This window comes from Pomacea canaliculata, linkage group LG2, assembly GCF_003073045.1.
Source record: "Pomacea canaliculata isolate SZHN2017 linkage group LG2, ASM307304v1, whole genome shotgun sequence".
NCBI lineage: Eukaryota > Metazoa > Mollusca > Gastropoda > Architaenioglossa > Ampullariidae > Pomacea > Pomacea canaliculata.
Window position 1 is genome coordinate 19,833,237 of NC_037591.1, and position 27,583 is coordinate 19,860,819.

The window sequence follows — 27,583 nt, forward strand, 5'->3', positions numbered from 1 at the left end:
TACAAGTGCAACTGTATGATAATATATTATCACCAAAACAATCACGATAAAGACTAGGATTTAGGTGTAGGCTGAGCTGTTGTTGTTGTCTTTTTGTTGTTGTTTTTTTGGAGGGGGGGGGGTGAGGAATTATTCATTGCATTTATTTGTAAAACATTAACTGTCCTATTAACTATTTGATGCAGCTGTGCTCATTTTGACAAATTAATTAGAAAAGGGGACTGGAAATGATGGATGAGTATAAGGGATGCTTTAATTTTAAAGAGTGCAGGGAGCGAACAGTTTGAGTTCTGCTGAACTTTTTCTGCTTTCCTTCTTTTACGTATTCCTGCTTTCTAACGCATTCCACTTCTGTTTCGTTTTCCTTCATGTCAAGAAACAAGTGCGTTACTGTGTATGCGTGACCGAAAGATGGACAAGGAGTGGTAAACAAGGACATGACTGGACAGTTCATGCCACGCCAGCACGTCCTTTAAGTTTTTACTTCCGTTTACTTGTCAAACACTTAGTTATGTCACTAAACTCTTCTCCATCCCCGACAGATCCTGCAGTCCTTACCATCCCCATAGATTCTACAGTTCCTACAATCTACCATCGTTGACAGATTGTACTATTTCTGCAATCCCTTCTATTCCATGCAAATCTTACTGTTGTCCTCGTGAGAGGGTACTAAATGAGCGAAGTGGCTAAGAGTAAGTGCAAAAGATGTGACTCAGAAGTCCTTTACTCGCCATTGTCCTTCTTAATGAGGGCGGACACGAGAGTTCAGTCCTTGTATAAAGGCTACGCTAAAGTGCACACAGATGACAACTGTTGTTGAGACTTCCCTCTTGCCAATCATTAACTCTTCAGCCACTTTACCTCTTCCGACGTAAATATAAGTCGCTTTCTAGACTCCTTGCGCGTACTGGTTATTCTCCAGCAAACGGCTGCACGCCTATGACATTAACGAAAGCGGGTTTAATTATTATTATTTTATAAATGATCACGAAGAGAATGCTTTCAAAGTGTCTGTTCTAGCTTTCGATGAAGACCTTTAGCGGCACCATGAAATGAACCATGTCGTGTTTGTGAACTTAAAGGGATTGTAAAGGAAAAATAAAACTGCTTAGAATCTCGTAAAGAGTAGGATCAGTTTGAATCTCGTCTATTTTCGCGTCCGTTCGTGTGGAAAAAGTTGAATGTTTTATAGGATGTCGTGTTTAATAAGAGAAATTACACGGAACTCTTTCGTTTGCTTCAACGAAGTCTCCTCCTCCGATGAAGTCAACTCGATCCCTGTATGAGCTGATGAAATGATATGGTTGAACATTGCTTACAGCCATCTTTATTGTTATCACTAAATATATCACTAATAAAACTAACGACACAGCACCGATCACTTGAGTTCAAATCCTAACAATGACCGACACTTTTTCTCCCTCGCTGACGTCACACACAAGTTCGCCTTCTAACCTACCAGGAAGATATCGCGGTTACTCGGCGGAAGGCGACAACGGTCGATTTCAGTAGAATTTTTCGACTATTTTTAAACATCGGCAACAGAGGTAGTGCTTATAAAGTTAGGAAATAATCGTTTATTTCCCCTGTATTTCTCTCGTGCGCTACAATCGTAACTTAATATAATTTTCAAACGTTTTAGACCAGGGATGCACAACCTACGGCCCGCGGGCCATATCCGGCCCGCGACGCGGTGCCATCCGGCCCGCGAAACTTCTGCCCACAGTGCAGGAAATCGGCATGTTAGCAATAAAAGAAGACCTTAAAAAAACGACAAAAAGGAAGAAGATTTATCCCCACATAGGGGCGTCTCTCAATCTTTTTTTCGATGGACGAACATTTCGATTCAGTGCTCTGACTTGGTGTCTCTACGATGCAGCCGGACATTCAGAAGTTGGTTTCGGGAAAACAACTTCAAATATCCCACTAATTAGTACATAATTAATGATAAGTACAACTTGTTTCTAATAAAAAACGGTATCTGCTCTAAATTTTTCTTTTTCCTTTTTGTATTTTTGCGGCGAAGTGGCCCGCGACACGGCTGTCCAAAATGGATATGGCCCGCGACACGGCTGTCTGAAATGGATATGGCCCGCAGGCCGAAAAAGGTTGGGCATCACTGTTTTAGACCATCACCACAGCCTTATCACCGTTTCACAGCCTTTACTATACCTTTAATGAAGCGTCACACAATTTTCTGCTGGGAATTACTAGGCGTAGTCTCTGACTGACCTTTTTCCTATCTGCGCTTATTTTACACGGGGTTCAACAAACATCCAGCACTACATTTTAATCCCGAGTGATATGACATAAACAAAATAAGCTGCATATGAAGAGGACATGGTTGATATGCTGCAAACGAAAACTCTATTCACTGAGTAAAGGTTGTACCATGACCTTTTTCGGGTCATTACGCAGTGAGGTGTTAGAGACTTCGCTTTTTCCGGGCCAGCTTTACCTCCCTCTCACTGGGGGAAGGGAGCCGCGTTATTCCGGTATCGAACCGGTGCGCCACTCAGTTCGGACGCTCTAACCACTTGGCTATCCGCTCACCCATTGAGCTGTGTGGGAAATCGATCAAAGATCTAACTTTAAAATTGAGTCTTTAGACGATGGAGTCTGCCGATCATTGATTCCTTGGCACAAGTGAAAACAAGCCTCTACAATGAAATAAAAGTATTCCTTGATGCTGCCAATCTAACGAAGACCTTTTGACAGCGCTGGTGATTATCCAACATGCACTGTTTGTGCCTAAAGTCAATAAAGTCTGAAGGGAAACAGAGACTGCTATTTCTGAACCTCGAGACCTAGCGGTCATGAGTAATTTAATCTGTAAAAAAGTGGCAAACTGCATGACGCATACACCCCGATTAGCGACGTGCGTCCAGATATGAGCCGTGCTAGGAAGCAGCGAGTACATGGCGACACACACAGCCTGTCGTTAACCACCAACTTGTCAAGTCCATTCCACGGCACTGTCAGCACCACTACCGTTAGAAACAACATCCTACTAACAATGGCAAAAAAGCAGAGGTAGACCTAGCTTGATCATCTCCACAATTATTTAGCAATCACGATGTAATTATAACAGCTCCTCTTTCAATATAAAACCTATAAAGCTGCCTCTGCTCAGGCTAACTCTAAAAGTGTAGAAGATAAAAAAAAAATACGCACCCGAAAAAATGCCACCAACATCTAAAAGCATATTATCGCTGTTGGTATAAATATTTCCTTTCGACTATCCCAGTTTCTTAAAGCTACTTAAAGTACTCAGTCAGTGCTGAATATTACTTTAACTGGACTAAGATTAGAAGTAAGGCGATCGTTAAAAAAATATGTTTGCTGGATAATCAAGATAGCTTTCAGCTCTTTATATCCTCTCTAAATCGATTTTTCTCTTTCATACACACATACAGAGTGTGTGAGAGAAAGTGATTGCAACAAGTAAGCACAACTCATATGAAACTACCAAAAACAAAGAACACAAAATCGCTGTGTGAAGCTTTAAAAAAAAAAAGAGAGATTTCTGCTGAAATGTCAACATGCAGGAGAGGTGTACACAAGCGGAGACAACCGTACTGTGAATACTGGGCTCAAGACTCTAACCATTACACACATATGTTAAAGAAGCCGCAAGAACAATCTGTTCTGAAATACAAAACATATTATTATTGTTAGTGCATTATTACTACTGCTGCTTTTCATTTTTGATAATCTTTTCCCTAAAACTACATAGAATCTGTAATTAATCCAGCAATATCTGACCAGCATTTGAAGCAACACGTCCCTCCCCAACAAGAAACTTCCTTCCGGTGACAAGTGTGGATAGAAGCAACTGTACAACCACAAACTTGTATTATTGGACTGTTGGCAGACGATTTTTTTCAGTTCACTAGTAAAACGAGGCAGGTTTGTACGAAGCTTCCGGTTTAGTCACATTCATTGTTAAGGCTCGCCGAGGCTAACAGCGGAGAACTTCGAAAGAGGCTAAGCATTGGCAGACAGCAATCCACCAATACATGTCCGTGGTACAACTCAAAAATGTATCCCCACGCACAATAAAAACCTATGGGCGTAACAGATTACGCATTTCTGTATCAGGTGCTCAGAAAGCAAGCTACATTACCTGGTTAATGAAGCATCTCGCGTATCAACACAACGTTTCTGCAAAGATCCTCTGTTACAGCACTCGTGGCGATCTCTGCCCTAGTTATAGCTGCCTTCGAAGAATGCATCGTGGAACACGGTCATTTCACAGAGCGATGTGAACGTTTTAAACATTCTGGTTGTCACATAACCAGCTCGTTGCTTTGGGTTACATAGTTGTATTTGTTTCTCTGGCAAGTGGACATTTCCTGACAGTAACTAACCGTCATAAATATAGGAAAGATTCGATGTTAGACGACAAATCTCTTCCATGGAATAAAAACAATCAGCATTAATATTTCGACTCCAGCCATTCATTTCGCGTCCACAGTAAAATATTCTTTTAAGAGAACAAGCCGCTCCTGAACAGAATACTCCAAAAATTGGATGTTGACATCGCCCACTCTAGCAAAGTCCACGTACGGTCAAGCATCCAGAGAGAAGGCAGGAAGGCGTAGATGAGTTGTAAAAACTGCACCTAGCACACCAGCTAGAAATGCTGCAGCGTCTTTAACATAGCTAAAACGTGGGCGCCACCACTCAACTTTTGTGTCATACCTAACTTCATTTTTCTTCTATTCCACAAAAAGAAAAATAAATGAATGAAAGGTACAATAAAAGCCAGGTATCCGACTATATACTTCCGTTGCAAGTTTAATACTGGCAGTTAGAGGATCACTCATCGCAGCGTCACTGCTGTACATGTTCTCCGTCAACACCGGGCACCCATCCACGTCGTCCGTGAACGCTCAGAACCCCCGCACACACACTCCACTCCCTTGTTCATTCTCTGGTCTTCGCGTTCGAAGCGACTAAATCGTTTTCAAGCAACTGTTGAAACAATTGTATTATCACGTTGCAAGATCACGCGCTATAAAGTCTATCACCTATTTGTCAAAAGGTCCACCAGCTTTCATTTCGTGTCCTGAACTCTCAACCCTAATAGCCTAAAATGTTTCGCATTTTTTAAATTGTATTTCTGGGCTCGACGGTGTGTGATCGCGCCTATCCTTTTATTAGCTTAAACCCGTTTACGAGTTCGCGGCAGACGGATTCCATTCAAGCGCAGTTCGTCACTACGTGAAAAAGTATTCTCTCCAAGCTGGTTGTGAAGACGCGACATCAAAATTAACGACAGAAGTGACGAAACAGAACATCGACAAAGCCCTCTCCCGTGGTGACCGCAAATCTCTTAAAAACAAGGGGCAGATTTCTGTCATACCCATTATTATACTTTCTCTGCTTATTTAGAAAGAAAGAAACCAGTGACACTGCTTACAGGTAATATGCACAAATCCCTAAAAAGTCATTTATTTCATTCGTTCTCTCATTGAACCCTTTCATGTACTTTAACAACACGGATGCAGACAGTGTGAAAGAACTATTCTGTAGCCTATCACCCTTTATATTTTCATCATTATCTTGTATATACCTGCACTCAGGGTTATCTGTTATCTAGTGAGATAGGGCACAGAACAAGCTGTCTTCGCAAGATGTACAGCTTAGTAGACAAAGGACGTGCAACTCAACTAGGGAGTGATGCTGCTTGAGGGCGTGAGCACGCCTGTGTATGCTAGGTGTAGCATAGGAAGAGAGAGAGAGTTAAGTACATTTTTTTATGCATTTTAGTCATCTGAAGCTGAAATCAATATAACCATGGGGTTCTTAAGGATGCTAGCTTATACAAATGGTGAAATATTGGTATATAGATAAACAGTCCATTCCAAAAAGCAAGACAAATATTATGTAATCAAAATGAAAGCTGGGAAAAGTCTGACCCAGGAGTATTAATGGAATGGGAAATATCAAGAAACATTTCTTTATGTGGCACTGGACAGAACAATGTTGACTGCTAGCACTTGGTCAAACAAATGACTAACTTATCAATTAATCAGTCTAATACAATGGTTCTTAACCGGGGTTCGATCGAACCCTAGGGGTTCGGTGAGTTGGTCTCAGGGGTTCAGCGGAGCCTCCACTACAGAGGTCAAGACACACCTGCAATTCATGATGACACTAAAGAAGGGTTCGATGAATGTGCATATGAAACTTGTGGGTTCGGTACCTCAAACAAGGTTAAGAACCACTGGTCTAATACAATTTGAGTTAGCGTCATTATTAGGCTTTTTGCTAATGTTGTTTCATTTCAATAAGAGGGGAAAAGGTCTGAGAGACAAAAAAAGAGACAAAGGGACAGCTTGTGCAAAAGTTTAAGGATGTGTCTCTATGTGTGCATGCATGAAAGTTTCTAGCCATTGGTAGTAGCATAATTCGTATATGTCAAAAAAGCCTAAATATTCCTTATTTTGTGTCCAAAAAAGAGGCACTTGTGACTGAGGGAAAAGTCCTCACCTTTTACCACAGCATGCACTTATTTCAATGTTAATGCCATCTATCTTTGCTTTGTCAGTCTGTAAATAAAATGGACTTATGCATATCCCCACCTAGTTTTCAATTATGCAAAACAACCACGAAGACTTCAAACCCTGACTATTCTGACCACTCAGCTCCTTATTCATTCAAATTACATGGCTGAACTTACAATCTTAAAATGTCAGAGATACATTAACAGTGAAAAGAGAAAGATTCACCAATATAGAGCCATATAGAGACCACACCCACTCTTTTAAGGTAAACACAAGATTAAAAATACTAGATGACAAATGTCACTGCCAAACAGAGTCATCGTGAAGCTATGCCACATTCATACTAAATAAACATTGATGTGGTGAAAAATACTTAATCAAGGCAGACCATATGTGTCCCAAATCCATCCTCCCTGATGTTCTCTAAGGGTCTGACCTATATACTTAGCATTCAGACATAGATTCAATGTGCTACGTCAAAGTATTTTATGGTGTTGAAAAAAAGCATTGTAAATGCATTTGCCTTTACAGCTTGTCTTTTCAGGTTGGCTACAAAAATCTATAGTTAAAAAAAAAAATGAACAGCACAGATGAGTTATACCTTCCTTCAAAAGATCCCAATGTATGAAAATTGACTGAAATATACTCCCACGATAACTATCTCATTCTCAACTACCCAGTCTTACTAGATTTCCAAACCTAATTTTACCTAAAATCATGAATACATATTCTAACAACTAAATTAAAAAGTACTTAATTTATCTTAAATTTGTTATGGGCTAAACACAGTTACAATTATTTCTGCGCACATGCTCATGCACTTGTGCATGCAAGTGTGCATATGAACACAACACACAGTCATAAATAACAGAATATGTGAGAAAGAAGGAAATTGAAAGCACTCTTTAGACAAGCTATGTTACACATGTGGCAAAGTACTGCATGTCTAGAACACTAGTGACAGACATCCATTTTCAAAACTGACCCTGACAATCACCCCTTCCTATAAATTCAATGCAACACAAGAGCTGCTACACTGATGCTACTCTCGGTTAGAACCTGTTTTAAACTGAATACAGTAAGAGAATAATAAGTAAGATAAATCACTCCTTTCCAAGACATTTTGATGTCAAATTTACATTTTGCAAGAATATGGCCATACTGGTCTCTTCCACTTAGAAGTAACAGAACAGATTAATGATATGGCTACAATTGCGAACTGTGCATGTCGATGAAATCATATCACTGCACATAACAAAAAACAGCTACGATAAACTAACTCTGCAAGCTTCTCCTTTGCTTTCGAATAGACCTACCTTCAACTCCAAGCTTCTGTCCCTCTCCTTCGTGAAGTTCGTAAGCGGAAGAACTGTTGAATGTCGTCTGCAACAATCCGATTGGAAACTAAGCAGTGCCTTGGATCCAGCTGTATCACATTTGTAGTTGTTCCAACCTATGACCGTTCACTTAATACACACTAACTCGTGGAACAGACCGACATAACGCAGTATTTATCGTATGGCTCAGGCGACATTCAACCCACATACGACTGCCGCTGGCCATGCGAGCGGTGTCACGATCACGTGATTTGAGACGCCCGTGGAGGCGTGAAGGGAGATAACCCATATCAGCATGAAGAGGATGATTAATTCGCCTCCTCACAAGTCACAACCACTATATTCAAGTTTCGCACTGCATCTTCGTGTTTTGAATGTGAAATTCTTATGTGACTTCAAATTAACAAGTAAACAAAGTCTTTGTTACAAGAAATGTACACACTCTATATGAAAAGTTTGCAAATACTATATACAAATACAGCAGAACCTCGATTATCCGGTTTGCAAGCAACCGTGCATTCGGTTATCCGAGATCGTCTAAAACAAATAAAACTGCTAGACATCACAAGACCGCCAAGATTTTGCTACTAAGAATTCCGACAACAGGAATGTACACTACGCGTGTCACAGCTTAAGTTTTCTTTGTCGATGGGTTTCTGAGAATTATTCTAAAAGGATTGAAAGTGTAGGCATATTCTTTGCACCAGCCAGGCGATCCCCTGCTGTGAAAAAACATTAGACTTAATCCGATGCTGGTCTCCTTCCGAACACTCCTCCCCTTTTTTCCCAAATTCCAAAGACTGCCATTCGTTGATGAGTTTTGACATTTGTCTTCTTCTTCAACTATTTTCTTAGAAAGATTGTGTGTGGGTTGCGATGCAATATTGTTTCGCCCTGTAATTGTTCCGCTGGCGTCCGCACCTGGAGTTTATGGAAAGCGGCTTCGCGTTAATTGGTGCCGAAATGTCGGGGTGTGGTACGGTAGTAAAAAGAAAAAGAGTTTTTTTTTTTTTTTTGTCAATTGCTACAAAACTGCAATTAGTTGAACGTGCCGAAAAGGGGGAATCAATTTCTAAGCTGTCATCGAGATTTAACATCGGAAACTTTTTTGGAGAAGACGACATGTTTGATATTCTGATTTTTTTCTTATCACCTTTGCTATCATCGTTGTTGACGACTACGGAACAGCTAGTAGGTCGCAGGTTCTAAGCTTGCCCGGGCTTGCTACTAGAGAACACACAAACACACCAACTCGATCCGCGTATTATAAACCCACAAGCAGAAATAGTAAATAATTACTATAAATGGAAGCAACTCATGGAAACTTATGTTGCCGAGACTTTGCGTTACTTTTCTTGTATAGCCTCCCTTGGTAGGTTGTGGGGAAAGTGAGAAAAAAAAAAAAAAGACTAACAGCGCGCGATGCGTAATTAACTTTAATTTTCCGCGTGTGTGAAAGCTTGAACCAATCACGAAATATGCTTCCGCAAAAGACTTCAGAAGGCAAGAACAGCGGTGGGCAACCGGTTTGTTTTGTCTGCTGTTTAAGCTTTATATTCGCATGATAGGATCACGGCAGATATGTGCTACAGCGAAAAGTTCTAAACTTGCTTAAATATATTTTGTCTCTTGTCCTTCATCAGCTATATATGTAATGTTCTCGCATCATTAAGCGCGAGCTGGAAACAACTGAGATGCCATCATATATATATATGTAAAATGAATTGGATACCAACTTCTGATTATAATATAAATGAAATAATTTGGTTTTTACCGAGTTTTTCTCTCTAGCTACAGAATTAACTGAAGTATAGAATAAAATGCATAACTATTGAATGCATTTTATAAGTATAGAATGAATTGTATAGCTATAGAATGCATTCTATACTTATAGAATTGAATTGTATAAATATAGAATGCATTATATACGCATAGAATGAATTGTAAAGCTATAGAATGAATTATAAAAGTATAAATGCATTGTATATCTATAGAGAGAAAATAGGGAAAATTCCGCTCTTGGCGCACCATAGTCCACTGGCTGTTATTTTTCATTTATTATTAATGATCTGCACAGAGAATACAATCTATCTTGGTCGGGATGCTGCGCGTTATGTTCCATTATTATTATTGCTTATTGTTATCATTGTTGTTGTTGTCTAAACTGTAGTCGAGTGACGTCACTTCCAGTCTCTAAAGCTGTCTTACCGTTGTAACACTGTATGTTAGTAGTTCGGTTGTTCCAAATCTGCGGAAGCCTTTAGTTCAGACCATGAGCGAGCGAGTGCTCATTCTTTGCTCAGATATAAAGTTTATGGCTACAAGGAAGTGAAGGCCGAATGTCTGCAGGACTGCGCGATCCACCACCCCCTCCTCTCCTCCGGTGGTGACATCAATCATAAATATAAATGTACACATAATATAATATATGCACATGGTGGACAAATTATTAATGATGGTGAAACAAAGACATGTACACACCTCAATTCGCACGGGGCAAAAAAAATTACACATGTTGGTGACACAAATGCAAAATATTCAAATCATATAATGCAAACAATAAATGTTGGTGGAAGAGAAATGCAGACACTGATGAAAGATGCTATAGACGTGGCATGGCAAATATATATAGGTGAATATATTCTAGAGCAGACCTGGGCAAAGGCCGGCCCGGATCCGGCCCGCCCGCCAGTATTATATACTATTTATACAGTATTGGGTAAAACTTTAACTATATTAGTCCGGCCCTCTAAAACCATCCCAATTTCTCATGCGGCCCCTTGGGAAAATTAATTGCCCAACCCTGTTCTAGAGGGTGGTTTTGGTGCCAGCAACCACAAGGTGGCAAGCAGCTTGGTTCTATTGTTAAACCCTTGTTCCTGCGGCAGATGAGGCTAAATCCATGCCTGGAGAACCTGAAAAATTTCACAAAAGATCTGGAAGAAAGTTTGTGTTTATCTTGTGTGTGTGAGCATAATTATAGATACGTTTAGTAAATGCATTTATGAAAGATATAATATATTCATATTCGGTATAATTGATTTTAGTATTTTTATTTATATTTTATTAAGTTTATTACATTTTACTTTATTTACATTTTATTACATAAACTTACATCAAAGGCGTCCGGGAATATTCAAAAGAAAGATTTGACCTGGTACGTCGAGTTTCGTGGAACGGTAACTTCGACAAAATCGACGACAAGGGCGTTGGAATTTTCACTTTTGTCCTGATTTACTTCTGTGGACAGGACGGCACAAGCTCGATATTCATTTGCGACAGCTTGGCGACAGCACTTCGGAGTGTAGCTTCCGAAACAAAGACTGCATTCAAACCTCGCCTCATGTCTGCCATCTTGAAGCTGTCTTCTGGCTACTCTGCGTTGCACAAGGACCGCTAGCTTTCGCTAACCGCTAGGCTAGCTTTGCTCGACTCGCTACTTGCTATGCAACGCGCCCCTGCAGGTGTCGTCCCTGACTGCCGCACCCAGCCGCAGTAACACTTGTGCGCAGTTCGCCACCAGATCCTTCGACGGCAGGTAGAGGACGGCTGTAGAGAACCATCCTGCAGTTGGAAGATGGGCAATTTTATCTGGAGCTCTGTTTTGGTGCTGCTGGTGAGCTTACTGCGGGACACCTGTGGTAATTTTACAGGTAAGTAGATTAGTGTGTGCAAAGCTAATTTAGGATGATAACTTATTATTTTTGTGGTTTGAAAAGTAGATATGTGACAGCTGTACAAAACGGGTAACCATGGAATATGTGGAGAAACAAGACTGGTCGAGGTAAGGTTCCTGGTCATAAGGGGTCTACAGCAAAGCAGATCTTTTGATCGCTTTTAACAATTTAAGTGTTTTGAATTTCTCAGCTGCATACATTTGCCTCGGATGTAATGAGGACCAGGTTTTGTCAACAGACGCAGTTCTTACTTTTCTTAATTGATCCAGTTTTAGGTAGGTTTTTTTCCCCTTGCACATTCAACATTTCCATCGGTCCTAGGTTTTATATGATTATTTCTTTTGATAAATATTATTTTTATTTTACAGACTGTTGTGTTAAAGTATTTCCGTCATGTCTGCATGGCGTACAATTTTCAAGTCCGCTCAAATTATAGTTCTCTTATCTTTCCTGTTATCACTACCTCACTCACAGAAGCACGCATGCAAATCAACCATTGTTGTTGTCAGTGTATTTCTTTTTTTCGGGCGATCTGTTAGCTTAACGGTGAAAGTAATCGTCATGTCACCAGTAAACCGATATTTAGCGTACCGTCAACTGATATTTACAGCTCCGTCACCTGATATTTAGCGTACCGTCAACTGATATTTACAGCTCCGTCACCTGATATTTAGCGTACCGTCAACTGATATTTACATCTCCGTCAACTGACATTTACAGCTCCGTCACCTGATATTTAGCGTACCGTCAACTGATATTTACATCTCCGTCAACTGACATTTACAGCTCCGTCACCTGATATTTAGCGTACCGTCAACTGATATTTACTGCTCCGTCAACTATATTCATTGGGCTTAAATCTCGTGTCGGGCAAGCTATTATTTCTCTGCATCTGATGCCTTTTTATAGGGCCTGCTGCTTTGCCATGATATAAATGTTTAATATGTATTAATGCCTTAAATGCTCATACTCCGTAAAACACGACATTAAAAAAATTCTACATATTTTCATCATTTGCCCTCAACAGAAGTTGTTTCTCTTTATCATTATGATGTGCATCTGCGGTGGACAGTTCTACCCGGTCATTATATTATCCTAGATAGGTCATAACATTGACATTTCTTTGAAAGTGGCTTGTCCTGAGCTGTTAGTAAAAGGTACGACAACAAAATAAGAGACTTTTGACTTTTGTGCCATGTACGAGTTACACTCAAGAGATAAGTTGTCTCACTGTTTGTGCATGCTTGAGCCAACTCATGCGAACGACCACACCAGTCCTTGATTTGAAGAACTCCAGCCTGGTTAGCAGCACCAATAAAAGACGGCGTTTCAATGAAGATCGGGATTGTTTATTTGTTTATTTTCTCTTTTTGTTTTAGAATTTACGTCCAGCTGCTTCTAACCATACACGCTAATTAAAGAGCTTCTATGTTCTAACCCAATGAGCTAATGAGTCGTGTCAACCTTCCCATGACCTGTAGGTTGACGCCAGACATTTATTTTTCATGTCGAATCAAACATGAATTGTTCTGTGACGAAACTTAATAAAGTGGTTTGATTTCTTGTGTTTGCTCGTACAAACATTGTCAAACATATTGTAGCCTTTGATTCAGCAGTGACGTATACGAAAAAAACAAGGGCTCTATGAATTCATGCTTGAAATGTCGCCGTACAAACAACGGAAAATGTTCTCGCAACATGAGGCGCGAGCTGGAAACAACTGAGATACCCTCCCGGAGTTGAGGTACACAGGTGCAATGGGATCGGATGTTTACTCGGACTAGAATTCGATTTTTTGGTGTACTTTATATGGAAGCGAAAATAGGACAGGTGAACAGGCCAGGAGACATGCGCATGCAAGAAGGCCACATATCCGTGAGCAAAAACACTGTTATTCTCTTTCCCAAAAACATCCTTCTTCCGGTTTGTCCTTATCCGCTCTATAAATCCCACCCCCACACACACCCTACCTGCTACAGGTGTTATTTCGCTCATGTCTACGTGTGTGTGGCCATTTACATACGACAATGTTCAGGACCTAAAGGAACAATTTTTATTCCATGGTTATATATTTAGAAAGTTGAAAAGCCATTTACGTTAATTTGCATACAATGATCTGCCGCAGTGCGCCAATGACTCACTGAGATGTTAGTGATCATCCCACTCTTTTAACTCACTATGGTCTTAGTGACGCACTATTCGCCCTCTTGCGACTCAATATGCTCTTAGTGACGTGCTGTCCCTATCCTTGTGACTCAATTTGTTCTTGGTGACGTACTGTTCATGCCTTGTGGCTTACTCCGGTGTTTGTGACGTTCTATTTATGCTCTTGTGGCTTACTCCAGTGTTTGTGATGTCCTATTTATGCTCTTGTGGCTTACTCTGGTGTTTGTGACGTTCTATTTATGCTCTTGTGGCTTACTCTGGTGTTTGTGACGTTCTATTTATGCTCTTGTGGCTTACTCCGGTGTTTGTGATGTACTATTCATGGCCTTGTAACCGCGTACTGGTGTGTTTCGTGAAGTTTCTGTCCTCTCCCTGACTCTTTGTCTACCGCATCACCTTCACACCCATGTGCCCACCCACACCCAGACACTTATCTTCGTCCATGGGCTTTGTCCATGCTGGCCACGGTGACATCCTTATATTGTTGGTTGTGTTTCTTCATTGTGTTGTTAAGTGTCGGTTCGTTGTAGTCTTTCGTGTACAGCGCACTGAAATCGACTTCACAAGGGAAAATGCACTCTACAAATTTTATTGTGATTAAATTGGTAATATTGTTATTTATATTTTTAAAAAAAGTACCAGACGCACGTAAACAAACAAGAGATTGCGCATGACTGGCCCAGTCGGCAATTACCTGTGCATCTCACCTACAGGTTGCACTCTTACTTGTTGCCGTGGCAGTGACACCGGCTTCGTCAAAACATGTAATAAATAGGTCCGGCGTGACGTGTGCAAAACAGTGTCTTGCTTGTTGTTGTTGTGGTGTGTTGTGGATATCGTTACTAAAAATACTGCAAAAAGTTTTTAAGCCAACCTATGCGCCCCTCTGCTCTCTCTGTCTCTTGTTGGGTCGTTCGGTGCGTATGTGTGTATGCATGTTCGCATGGTTAGAGTTTACGTAGAAATCTAAGCATGAATGGGTGGGTAAGTAATTACCCATATAAATAACTGACGTCAGGACAAGCACTGGTAGCGTTCAGGTGTCGTCCTCTATTTTTCTACCGACTCTGCTGGGTAAATGATTTTATTGCGGTTTTCTTCTTTAAAAAAAAGACACCATCATTGATTTATAGCTATCATTCTATTAAATGGCAAAATTATGAAATATGGCATTATGATGAGTTGATGAAAAATCTTTATTAGTTTTAACGCCTGTAAAACCAGCTTAAATACTGATAGGGGTATTTCATAGGAAATGGTTCAGTCAAACATTCCACTCTGATATCTTACAGAAAAATGGTGTGTTGTTAACGACATGGAGCTAAACAAGTGTCAGGACATGAAGTCCGCCTTCTCCACGAGCTCACTCGGGCAGTTGGAGTGCGTCAAGGTAAGATAAACGACGCTTCACAGGCCATACTGCAGATTTTCTTTTGTCTCTCTCTCTTAGTCTTCATGTATCTCCCATTAGCGGAGCTAGCTGCTTCAATGTGGTGCAGCGTCTATGTATAATGACTGATGTCACTGTATGTTTTCTGTCGTGTGACAGGCTCTTAACCGCTACGAGTGCATGAGATTGATTAAGGATGGTCTGGCTGACTTAGTGAGAGCTAGCGACACAGACATCTACACGTCTGTCAACACCTTCACACTCACGCCAGTCTCAAGGGAAACATTTGGCACAGGTACTTCATTAGAAAGAAAAGAAAGAAAGTAAGAAAGAAAGAAAGAAAAAGATAATTATACAGTTTTCATGTTTTGTGTTCTGATTAAATGAAGCTTTTCTAACTTCAGCGCCAGATTTTCGCTACAAGGCTGTAGCGGTAGTGAAGAAATCGGGCCCCATCCAGTCTTTGCAAGATCTGAAAGGTCAAAAGTCATGCCACACCGGGGTGGGACGGACTGTAGGCTGGACGGTACCCATCAGCAACCTGCAGGCCAAGAAGCTAATGAGCATTGAGAGCTGCGACAACACCGTCGTCAATGCCGCCGCCTTCTTTAGCTCGTCCTGCGCCCCACAAGCCTTTGAGAAATTCAATGATCTTGAAGGTACGAACGAGTGTTTTCACACATTACAACGCAGTATAATCGCCTTTTCCTTCTACTCAGGAAGATAATGTTGAACACTCTCCGCTATTTCCAAAAAATTTTTTTCATGAAACCCACTCGCCGCTGCCCTAAACTTGTTACGACCACGTTATGGTATAATGGTCACATGACTTGTCAATGATCACATCTGTTTTTCTCTCGTAGAAGTCTCTACCTGTAGCATTTTTCTTTGTCTACAAAAATTACTTCAACATGCGAGATCTCACACGTTTCTCACTTCTTGCTTATGTTGCGCTCACTGCAACATGTTGCATTGTACACGACACCAGTGTACGGTCGTATTTCACACTGTATCCGATCAGAAGTTCGGATGCTTACAATATATTACAAAAACCTAGTTTAGGGATGTAAATGTCGAACGAATAATTAAAGAAGCGTCACTCACCGCGCAGGTAACAACCCTTCTAAGATCTGCAGCCTTTGCAAAGATACGTTGTGTCCGGCAAGCGAGTACTACGGCGACTACGTCGGTGCCCTCAAGTGCTTGGTCGATGGTGCGGGCAGCGTGGCCTTCGTGGCGCACTCCACGGTGGACGACTACGAAGCGAAGTGGGGTACGCTGGTCAGGGATGATTACCGACTGCTGTGTCCGGACGGTCGGCTGGACAACATCAGCAGCTGGGACACATGCAACTGGGCAACTCGCCCGACTGACGTCATCGTCACCGCTTCCGGAAAGTCTCAACAGGTGAGATGTCTACACGGAAACAAACAATTAAGTTTTAGAAGTTGGTACATACTAAAATAGTACCCGTGCTGCAGTCATCTTCATTGTAATTGTAGAATTGCTGAATCCGAAAGGTATGCACTTCCGAGAAAATGTTTTTACTCTGAGAACAGAATCCATGAAGATTGACGTTGAGGTGTGTTTTGATGATCTAGGAGCGGTCGATCATCAGCAGTGTTCTGGAACAGGCAGGCAGGATGTTTAATGCCAGTTCCTTCTTCCACATGTTCAACTCATCTAAGTATGGAGGAAAAAATTTGCTCTTCACAGACGGCGCCACTGGTCTCGTTCCGTACAACGCGAGCAGCGTGGAAACATACCTTGGTAAGATTTGTTGAAGTGAAGTGTTTTCAAGGAATCTTTTATTATTTCTTTACGTTCGCTCCCTGTGATGGGCAGCCCGAAAATTTAGTGTAGCTTAACTTTAAAAAAAAAACAAAAAACCTAAACAAAAAAATCGTTGGCTCATGTACACGTGGGTTCTTGAAAATGAGCTTTAGGTTACCGGTCTCGCCGGAAGTCGACATACGCTAGAGATCGGCGATTGAAGCCTCTTAAATAAGAACCCACCCCTGATCATTCCCTTACTGGCTTACCAACGATCACCGGGGGTGGGGGAGACCCACTTAGAAGTACCTTTGCTGTCTACGGAAGTCAAGGAAGAGGTCAGGTTATTGAGTTTTGTGTTTTAGCAAACAATACGGCAGGTGGAGCAGAGGCAGCGTTGGTGAAGAATACAGCTTGTCTGTTAGACATACTTTATTGTCTTCTGGTCAGTTTAGGTTTAGACATGTTTAGCACATCTACTGCAAGAATGTCCCATGCACGAAGAACTCAGGCACCGCATTTGGACTGATGAGACGCCAGTATTGAGGAAGCTACACGGCAGCCTGGAGGACCTGCGGCGCACAGCATCATTTGTGCAGGAGGCAGGCGTGTCCATTTGAGTGATCGACGAAGAAGAAGAAGAAGACATGTTTGCCTTGCTCTTACATTGTACATCATTGCAGGATTAGAAGTCTGGTTCACCTGTGTGTTACCATTTTGTTGAATACCGTCGTCGTTAAGCATTGAGCATTTTTTTTCCTTGCGCGTTTTATTATAGGTGAAGGCTTTGTGAACTCCGTTACCAGCTACGTCACGTGTTCAACGCCCACTCGCTGGTGCGTCACATCTCAGCACGAACTGGGCAAGTGTCTGGACATGCGCGCTGCCTTCGCCAGCAGCCGAATCCACAGCAACCTGACATGTGTCCAGGCAGTCGACAGCAAGGCGTGCATGGAGAAGATAAAAAACGGAGAAGCTGACCTGCTGTCTGTGGACGGTGGCGACGTCTACTACGGGGGACAGTAAGTAAAGATGGCGGCCTACTAGCTTAGAGAAATCTCTACTGGATGATAGGCGTCGACACAGGAATACGAAGTGTGATAGCCATGTCTTGCATCATAGTTTACTTCCAATCTGAATTTCTTAACTCGTGAAAACTTGCGTTCTGTCTGCTTTGACTGTCATTGACCAAGCCTGTACCACATTTTGACTCCAGATAACTACAAAAAGGTATCAATGGAAACTGCAGGAAAGTACTGAGCCGACAGTGCATGTGATAAGAAGGTGGTTGATGTAGAGAGCGGCCAGAGGTGATGAGTAGCAGTCTTTCTCATTGTATGTCTTTCTGAAACTAGGTACCTCGGCCTGGTGCCCATTATGGCCGAAGTATACAACACGACCGGCGTTGCTGATACCACCAGTTACTGGGCAGTGGCCGTGGTCTTCAGGAACAAAACTGGGATTACTTTAAACAATCTGAAAGGTAAGGCTGTCACCAGATGCTAGTAGTGAAGCGACAAAATAGAGAGTCGGCGGAAAACGTCATGACTTTGGCCAGATACAAATTATTACCGTGGTCAACGTTTGAAAGCACTCCACATCTTAATTGTCAAAATATTTCTGAAAATCTAACATATGAACTGGAAAAATAGAATTTATCGTTAAAGCATTTTAGTAAAATTAAAGTTATATCCACCAACCGCGTTATCAACACATTAAACAAAATCGTTAGGGGCCTCACTAACATACCTCACCAGGCCATTGTGTACACTGGTTTCGATGACGCATCCATTCATGTTTTTACATACATAGTCACATTCATACATTTTCACAACGATGTATGCATACACCGCGAAAAAGAAAACTGAAGGACTCGTGTATAAAGGTAACAGATCACGTTTGTTCTTTTCTTCTTAAGGGTTTATAACTACCCTTTCCTTTAACGATTTTAACCAGTTAGAAATCTAGAACTGTCTTAAATAAATATATCCTTCACGCCCAAAGAATATTTTAATATAATGCAAAGTAATTCTAGCGTACAATAATGTCATTTTCCATTTGGCAGTCTGTTAAGAACCTGCCCAGTATCTGGTATGTGGCCTATAGAGGTGAACTGGTAATCATCCTCGTATTCTCATTGCTGTTGGCAGGCAAAACGTCATGTCACACGGGGATCATGAAAACGTCGGGTTGGAATGTACCTGTCGGCCTTCTCATAGAGAAGAACTTCATCGATGCCAAGAAAGACAACTGCCACATCCCTAAGGCCGTCGGCGAGTTCTTTTCGCAAAGTTGTGTTCCTGGCGCATTAGAACCAACCTACGACCCTACAAATGACAACCCTGACAATCTGTGCGCGCTGTGCGGAGGAGAAGAGAAGTGCGCGAGGTCCAAACAGAACATATACTATGATTACAAAGGGTCTTTCAGATGTCTTATCGAGAAAAACGCCGATGTGGCCTTCATGAAACACACCACCGTTCAAGATTACATCAGCGAGGATTTTGCTGCTCGCTTTAAGGTATCCGACTTCCAGCTGCTGTGTGGACGGGTCCCGCCGTGATGTGACGGATTGGCGTAACTGCAACCTGGCGCAGGTTCCCTCCCACGCCGTTGTGACGTCCTCGAGGCGCACTGCTGCTGAGCGCTTGCAGTACGTTCACATGCTGCAGCGCGCCGTACTGCTGTTCGGCAAGGGCGCCGACATTCATTCGTCTGGCTTCTACTTGTTTGAGTCACCGTCGCCTGACACGGACCTCATTTTCCAGGACTCTGCCATCAGCCTCGTTCCCATTCCCAGCGACAAGCAGGACTACCGGCAGTTTTTGAGCAGCGAATACTTGGAGTCTGTGAAAGGAATGGACGTGCAGCTGTGTCTGGTTGGTCGCGCTGCGTCACAGCGCACTTCTTGGGCACATATTTCCCTCGTTTTCTTGAGCATCATTCTGCTTTTTAACGTGTTTATTTGAAGAAATGTTCTTCGACATTTGCCGTTAATTTAAGGCTAAGGGGACTATTATTAAAATAGTTGCTTATTTAGGACCAGCAATTGTCTGTTATACAAATATAATTTTTTTTTTCGGAGCAGTGCACATTTGGGTAAACTCTAATTCTACAGACACAACTAAAGCCCATAATCACTAGAGCTGGTGCTAGGGAGGGGGAGGGGCGAGCATGGGTGACCCCCCCAGGGTCTTGAGCTAACAAGTGCACCAATGGGATGAAAAAGTCTGCAATTTTGTATTGCCCTGGTTGTGCCAGCTTCCAAAGGCCCGCATCCCCCTAGCACTGGCTCTGATAATCACTTTGTGAGCTTCAAGCAAGTATTCAAGCAATACTGGTCAGTTAGCCAGCCTACTTTTTTGATATCGTGGGAACTGGGGACTTGACCCTTTTCCAAACCCCAAAGGCTTATATTTCATGAAGTTAGGGTTAGAGCTTAGAATTAGAAGTTTTTCAGTCAGATTTGGGGAATAACCATCTTTTAATGAATTAAATTCATTCACATGAAAACCATTTTCAACAAATAATCTGTAAGCTGTGATGAAACATTTTCTGGTAACTCACGTCACTCATGTTTCTTTTAGATGTGATACCTCCTCGCAGGAAAAGAAGCACAGGTTTTCATAGTTTCTCTCCTTTTCCTCCTACTGTTTCCAGTATCACTGCAAGCCCTTTTTAGACTAACATTTCCTGTGCTTCTATTTCTCCACAGAATGGAAGTCTACAATAACAAGAAAAACACTGAAGTGAAAGCACCAGAAAGAGGTATCCAAGAATCCAACACGTGGTTTACAACTATTCTTCTAAATATCAGTTGTAAGTGTGAGTGTCATGTCACTACTGTGTCACCAGGCACAACTCCCTATGTACCACAGTTCAGCAGACTTTATTTTATCACAACACAATATCTTCTTCTGTCTTCTGTGTTTCCTGCAAACAACCATTTAAAAAAAAAAACTGTAAAGTCTTGTGAGAGACTTAAAATGATAGCAAAATACAATAACACCAAATCTTTCACTTCAAAACAAAATGGTTATTATAGGCTAGAAATAATTCTTCTGCGTGTAAATAAACCTAATACAATCTGTATAATCAGACGCGCATTAACATTTTTAATAAGCCCTCATGTGCTATCAATCAACAAAGCTTGAAAGGTCGACATAATCCCCTGTGAGTGATCTCCCTTTGCTGGAGTAAACGAACACCAGTTTTGTGAGAATGGAAAAATAATGTCAGGACAAAAATCTTACTCTTACTAAGTCCTATGCTATACATGGAAATAAGTTAATATATAATCTGTATTTTTATTATAATAGCCTCATCATACTTAGACTGTTAATCAAATAAAATGAAAAACCACATCAAGAATTAGGTTTACAACTGGTGATGGATAAGCAGCCAATACTTAAATCATTCAATCATTTCTTTAACTGGGCATTTGCGCCACGAGCCCTCATTAGGCTCATATGAGCTTAATTCGTGACATATAAAGATGATTCATGATTAAGGTAATATTATGATTGACTTTCTGATGGCCACAAGCTGAATTTCAAGTGTAAAGTTCCACTTCTGTTTGAGTGTTCTTGTTCTGCTAGGTTTAAACAAACACTGATAATGAACAGATTATTCCGATTTAATAACATTATTTACAGTTTATCACAGTTCACATTTTCATACTTATAAACATGAAAATGAAGAGAGTAGCTAGTTCCCAAAATTAAATCCAGACTTTTAACATACTGCAATTATCATTGTCCCCTTAATTTTGGAAGATTGAGGATATACTAATGATGGGTAAAAACTGATGTTAGCCTCTTCTAATCATAAAAACAAAACAACAATTTTTTTCTATGAGGAACAATTTTTTTCAATGAGAAAATTATTAGCACAATTGATGTGTCACATGGTGCAACACCGGGCTATCCCTCACTTCATCTCTCTTTTACTCCCTACCCCAAGTCTCTACATAAAGGAGCTGTATAAATAAACTGTTTTAACCTTACCCTTTGTATTGTTTATCTGGAGGGAACTGCTATTGTTATTATCATTATTAGATATAGTATGTTCTGATATAGTCTTAGTTGCTGGCTTAGTGTAAAACTCCAATCCCCACCTTCCCTTCATGTAGCAATTGCAATTTAAAATACTTAAAGTAATGGAATATATGCTTGGGCTACTTTTTGTCCTTTTAATAAATATTGTCACAAGTTTAATTCATATTAATGTCACAAAAAGTTATTAACATTGTTGCCATTATTAGTATCATGAGGTTTTCCTTTCTCATATAACACTGCTTTGTATTTATTTTTATTTATATTTTATCAGTGTACACTTATTCAAGCTTTGTAAGGGTGAACTGCTAATTGTGTATTGTCTCATCATATCCATTAAGGGATCAATGAATAAAAATAAATGCCAAAAATGTATAAACACACAATATTAAGCTTAATGAATTTAGGGACAGATAGCTTTGGAGAATTAGGTGAACTGATCTTCTTTAAGTGCCTGCATGGAGTAACTAACAGCTGGCACCTATCAGTAACCACAAACCAATTACAATTATTGTGATTTTAAGTAAGTTGGATGGATTTATTAGCCAGAAACAAGGTGTCATGTAACTATAAATCCTTCCACAGCATATGTACCGTGTATTCTTTCTTTTTGCTATAAAAGGTCCAGAAATACAACGCTTGGCTACTCAGTCTGATAACTTTTATTTACCTCAAATAAGGGCAAGTCACTCTTGCTCACATCAAACCTAAGGAGCTTCATAGCAAGCAGAATAAGCTATCTGTTTAATTTCACGTACATTCAGCCACATGTTAACAATAACACATTTTTTAACAAGCATTGACAAGCTATCAGTAAGGACCAAGAAAATGTGACACGTTATGTTACCTGCTCTTTTCGGGCTCGTTTTCGATTCCTAGTTTCTTCTTCGTCTTCAAACATTTCTGCCATTCGGGCTCTGTATCTGTTTATGGAAAAGCAGACATGCAAACAACTGTTCAATGCATTTCAGATGACTGTCCTTCCACTCCTACTTTACTGATCTGTCTTGGTAATGAAAATAACTTTAAACAATGATTCTGGAATATTGATGCTGGTAAACAAATAAAAATGTGCAGAATAAAGGCATTCAAATAAGTGTTTGTGTGTGTGTGTGTGTGTGCCTGAATAATGTGTTTATTTTGAAGGTAACTTCTTATTTATAAAGATTTGCACATGCTTTGTCCTTTGTACAGATATAGCTTCACAAGACCAACATTTTGCATATTAAGCTACTCAAAGGCTCCTGCATTTTCCACAGGAGTTAAAATGAACAGACCATGATCACACTGCTACACATTATGCTTCTTTCCAAATAGAACAAGTTCTACAAAACAAAGCGACTGTAAGCTGCCTGTCAATAACTTAAACTTCTATACCGTGGACGCGAGATGAGTCAACTGCGCATGCCGAGTTAGTTGTTCTTTCCTTTAGTGTCTCTGAACAGGATGACTACCTCTGACTGATAGTAATTCAATGCCTTGTGGAAAGAAGCTGGTACTAATTTATGGTAAAACTAAGCCACTGTTATGATGTGTTAGAGGTTTTCCACACTGTTCTTTTCTTCTCCAACACTGCAATTCTTAAAAAAAAACAAAACAAACAGAAACTGTTAAACCTTACATTTCACTGTCAGGGTTATTCTCTTGGTTTCGGCACTTCTCCATTTTCTTCTGTGTTAAGTGAGCCTGTTCTCTAGGTATAGGCTCTGTGGATTTAACCATGTGCTTTATTCCTGAAATTAAAAATATCATTTTCATCATCTACATCAATGGAAGGTTTTTTAAAAAACTGTCATAGGACATCTGGCACGAACCACAAGATAAAAAGCAAACTGCAGTGCAAAATGTTACTATGAGATATTAAGTCTTTGATACAAGAACTAAAAGCAAAATACACAGGTGACAAGCCACTGATGCAGGAGAAAAAAAACAACTGGTAATTAAGGCCTGACTTACGCCTAAGTTGGTAGATACATTTCTGCACTTCATCTTCAGGGCAACCTGCCATTAGAATCTCTGTCATATATCTGCAACATGCATTCAAACTTCACCTTTAAGATAAAAGAAACCTTCACAACAGTCTCCTTAACATAGTCATCTTGTTAATGCCATTAACATCTGTTGATAACATGCACATTACTGTATTTCTTAATGTACCATATTTCCCCTAGATGCACAGAAAATGATGCACATAATGACCTTTATTTACCTTTCTCTAGACTGGCACTATGTATAGTTTATAAATGTTTGTTTCCATCAGATTTCATAAAATGTTAACTTTTTATGATAGATTTGTCTGATGCAAGTGGACTGTTTTTAAAGTGGTCACACTGTCCAGAATAAGCACACATCCCCTTCTTAAAGAAATCATTAACTTGTTTGCAATAAAACTGTTCGTGCAATGTACACATCAAGAAGAAATCTAAGACTTCTTACCTGTCCATATTGATGGATTCTCTTCCAGCACTGTACATGATAGAAGCTAGAGCAATCTGAGACATAGCAACAATACTTAGTTATAATTGGATTTCACATGTGGATGTGTTTCCTCCAGTTACTGAATTTCATCTGGGTTTCCCCCCTCCCCTTAGCAGATTTTTTTAAAATCTAAGAAAGCAATCTGGAAATTAAATTTACTGTATGCATTTGCAGGCATACTTGTGTACTATGTCAGATGTTGCTCATTCTTTGTTAAAACACATGAAGTTTATCATTCTATAGTTAATAATAATAAATGCAAAATTTGTAAAGCCCTTACAGAGCTAAGGAGCATGCTTAAAGTAATGGAATACATGTATATGCTTAGGAGCATGCTTAGACGAGGGACAGGAAAACAAACAAATAACATATGAACTATAAAAGAATAAACAACCGTACTAAACGAAGAATAAAATCAAATATAGAAAACACAAAGAAGAACCAAATAACAAGAACAAACAGTTGACTAGTTCACTTGACATTCTATTTAAGATTTTTACATGCATATATTTTGCACTTTTATACAGATTGCTTGATCAGCAAGGGGGGTGGGGCCTGAAGAATATCTCATTTTTCACCTCACTGCTCCTCTCCCAATAAACCAATAACATGCATAAATTATTGGGTTTTTTAAAAATCCACCAAAAGTGTTTCATCGTTTTGAAAATGAGAATACTATACCTCCTTTGTTATGCACATATTCCAGTTACTACCATTTGCAACAAAGTATAACACAAAATTACTTTTAAAAAGTCATCTGAAATGCTGTTACCTGGGAAGGAGAAAAAATAAGTACTACATCAGATAGAAGACACCTCTCTATATATTCCTCTGCACCCTTGCGAAGCCGTTCAGGATTATCAAGGTCTGGGAAGCGTGTCTGGCAAAAAGTAGAAAAATGTAAAAGAAGTGCAGAATAGCATCCCAGTGTCAGATTTTTATGTGCTAATTTTCTTTGGTAGTTCTACAGCTCATACCTTACAAACACATGCAAACATGGATAAGTTAATAAAAATCTAAAAGGCACAACAGGAAGATTTTAATGTAAAAAATGTCCATAATAAGTTAATATTTCATTGCTGTGTTGATTATTCTCTGCTTTGATGATGCCAATTTTTTTTAACTGTTTATAAAACATCCTATTAAAATAAAGCAGTTATATGCTTTAAAAAACCCTTAAGAATCTGATGCAGAGTGAAAATAGATTACCTGTACTTCAATTTTTTTTAAATTCACAAATCTATGTAATTTCTTTGACAGACTTTTCTGCACTTAACAAACTGTGGATGCAAATAATCTGTGAACAAGATAACAACTACCTTTATATCTATTAGCAGCCCTTCTAGTGGTCGGTAAGGATGATGAATCGTCAGATGGTACTGTAGCTTGGACATTAGCAACAACTCAAATGCAAGTATGGTGTCTGCAAACTTCTCTCGATTTCCTTTCAAATTGCTAACAAACTGTCCAATTGCCACATAAAACTCTTCTACTTTGCATGCCAGGTACACACAAGTTAACCTGAAAATTGATAAGTTTATCTATTCATACATATTATTAGACTTACAAATATGAACATCTGGAATATTCTTAATAACCTTGCAGTTGCTGAATACTTATATATATATACAGAGTTTTCTCTTTTCAACATAGTTCCTAAAGGAAAGGAACAACATAATAATATAAACAGACTAGCAGATGAGGCTAAAGATAGATCTATTTTTCTCTTAAAATGTATATAAAATACACTCCTGCAAAAGGTGGGAGGTGGAGGGAAATAGTGTTTTACTTTAAGCCAACAACCTACGCTATATCACAGCTAAACAGCTAGTTCTGTAAACAGATATCCACTTTTTCATTTGCACTTACATTATATCTTTTGGGTGGTAGTCCATTACAGAATTGTTAACCCAAAACCTCTTGAAATACATAAGAGAAGTGCCCTGAAAATTAATAATCACATATATTAAAACAGGTAAAATTATTCAGTTTACTGACAGTAACAGAATAAAGAAGAGAGATACCATAAATTTCTGGATATATTTTGGACAATAAATTGAAAAATAGATATTATAAAGCTACAATGTCTGTAATTGATTTGGCAGTAATGTTATTACCAAAATGTACTTTGGGAACGGAGGCTGGAATTTGTTGCAGAACTCTCTGAGAACAAACTCATATTGTCTGACCAACAGCCTCTCTTCAGCTGGAGTTAAAAAAAATGCTGCAATCTCTTCATCCTGGAAAGAAAAAATTAACTCTGTATGTTGGAGTTACAGTTAAAAGAATTATTCTTTTTATTATAAAGAAAAACTTTTCTTGGAGTAAAATAAACTTTCAAAATGAGAAGCTTGTACACAAATCTAGAACAGTAGCTACTAAATAAATCTTCAAAAAAATGTTAACATATCTTCGTCAACCTCTTATTGATACACCATGACTCAACCAAATGATTCTCACACACCAAAAAAACTGCTGTAACGTGTTAACTGTAGCCTATCGGTGTACACATGCTGCTATTATCACCTTAGATATTCCCTTTAATGCAGATGTTGCCACATACCCAAACACTGAAACAAGCTCAAATGGTCAGTATCTTTAGCAACCGAGTGGCTGATTGGAGAACGGTCTATTGCTGTAATGTGTGCTAATGTGATACCAACAGCCAAGAAATCATCACGAACGAAATACACGTCCATGAAATCATGTTGAAATTGCCATCAATGAAGGGGTTATTATGTGTTCTTACCGACATATTTTCTCCATGAGTTTGAATATACTTTTGGTTTGCCTCTTTTCTCAACTGTGTGAGTTCTGTTTCGCCTGTAAATGTCCAAAATTTCCTTTGGGTACTGGTTGCAAACATGGTTAGATGATAAACAAGAAAAGGCCCTACGCATAAGGGAGATTACTATCATCACACAGCTGCAATGAGGGATAACCGCGCGCAAACAAAAAAAAAATAAATAAATAAAAATAAAAAAGAGAGAGAGAGAAAAGTTTACGAAGTTTTACCAAATAAAAAAAACGGTGCTATACAGCAAATTTACAAGAAGCTCTTTTTTAAATAACGAACGTGTGTGAATATTTTTGTAAAGGAAGCAATATCGACTATTGAATCTAAAGAATGCAATATAACTTAATCACTCATCAAACAAGCGACCAGGGGCTTACCGATATATCGTCTGTCTTTAGA

At 39.7% G+C, this 27,583-nt stretch overlaps 3 protein-coding genes across 15 annotated transcripts in view; 1 reads left to right on the forward strand and 2 right to left on the reverse strand.

Moving 5' to 3' along the window:
• The window catches only part of LOC112557532 (coronin-2B-like), a 54,919-nt gene extending 46,802 nt beyond the window's left edge, over positions 1-8,117 (reverse strand). For all 13 annotated transcript variants that reach the window (XM_025227454.1, XM_025227450.1, XM_025227455.1 and 10 more), the window contains exon 1: positions 7,829-8,117. The gene's annotated coding sequence lies outside the window, so the exon portion shown is untranslated. The remainder of the gene's footprint in view (positions 1-7,828) is intronic.
• A 3,217-nt stretch (positions 8,118-11,334) lies between these two features.
• Positions 11,335-23,006, forward strand: LOC112557531 (melanotransferrin-like). Its single transcript, XM_025227445.1, is given in 11 exon segments — positions 11,335-11,502; positions 14,985-15,082; positions 15,242-15,377; positions 15,487-15,741; positions 16,194-16,489; positions 16,684-16,852; positions 17,634-17,877; positions 18,211-18,338; positions 19,006-19,399; positions 19,401-19,734; positions 20,571-23,006. Coding segments are annotated over 11 exon segments (2,148 nt in total). The 5' UTR covers positions 11,335-11,426; the 3' UTR covers positions 20,589-23,006.
• On the reverse strand, positions 20,504-27,303 carry LOC112557535 (cyclin-H-like). Its single transcript, XM_025227473.1, has 10 exons — positions 27,137-27,303; positions 26,505-26,627; positions 26,257-26,330; positions 25,707-25,908; positions 25,160-25,267; positions 24,346-24,401; positions 23,866-23,936; positions 23,531-23,642; positions 22,757-22,832; positions 20,504-20,788 (listed from the first exon to the last, which is right to left on the reverse strand). Exons 1-10 carry the CDS (start codon positions 27,251-27,253, stop codon positions 20,753-20,755), a joined length of 975 nt encoding a protein of 324 aa, XP_025083258.1. The 5' UTR covers positions 27,254-27,303; the 3' UTR covers positions 20,504-20,752.
• Positions 27,304-27,583: the final 280 nt, after the last annotated feature.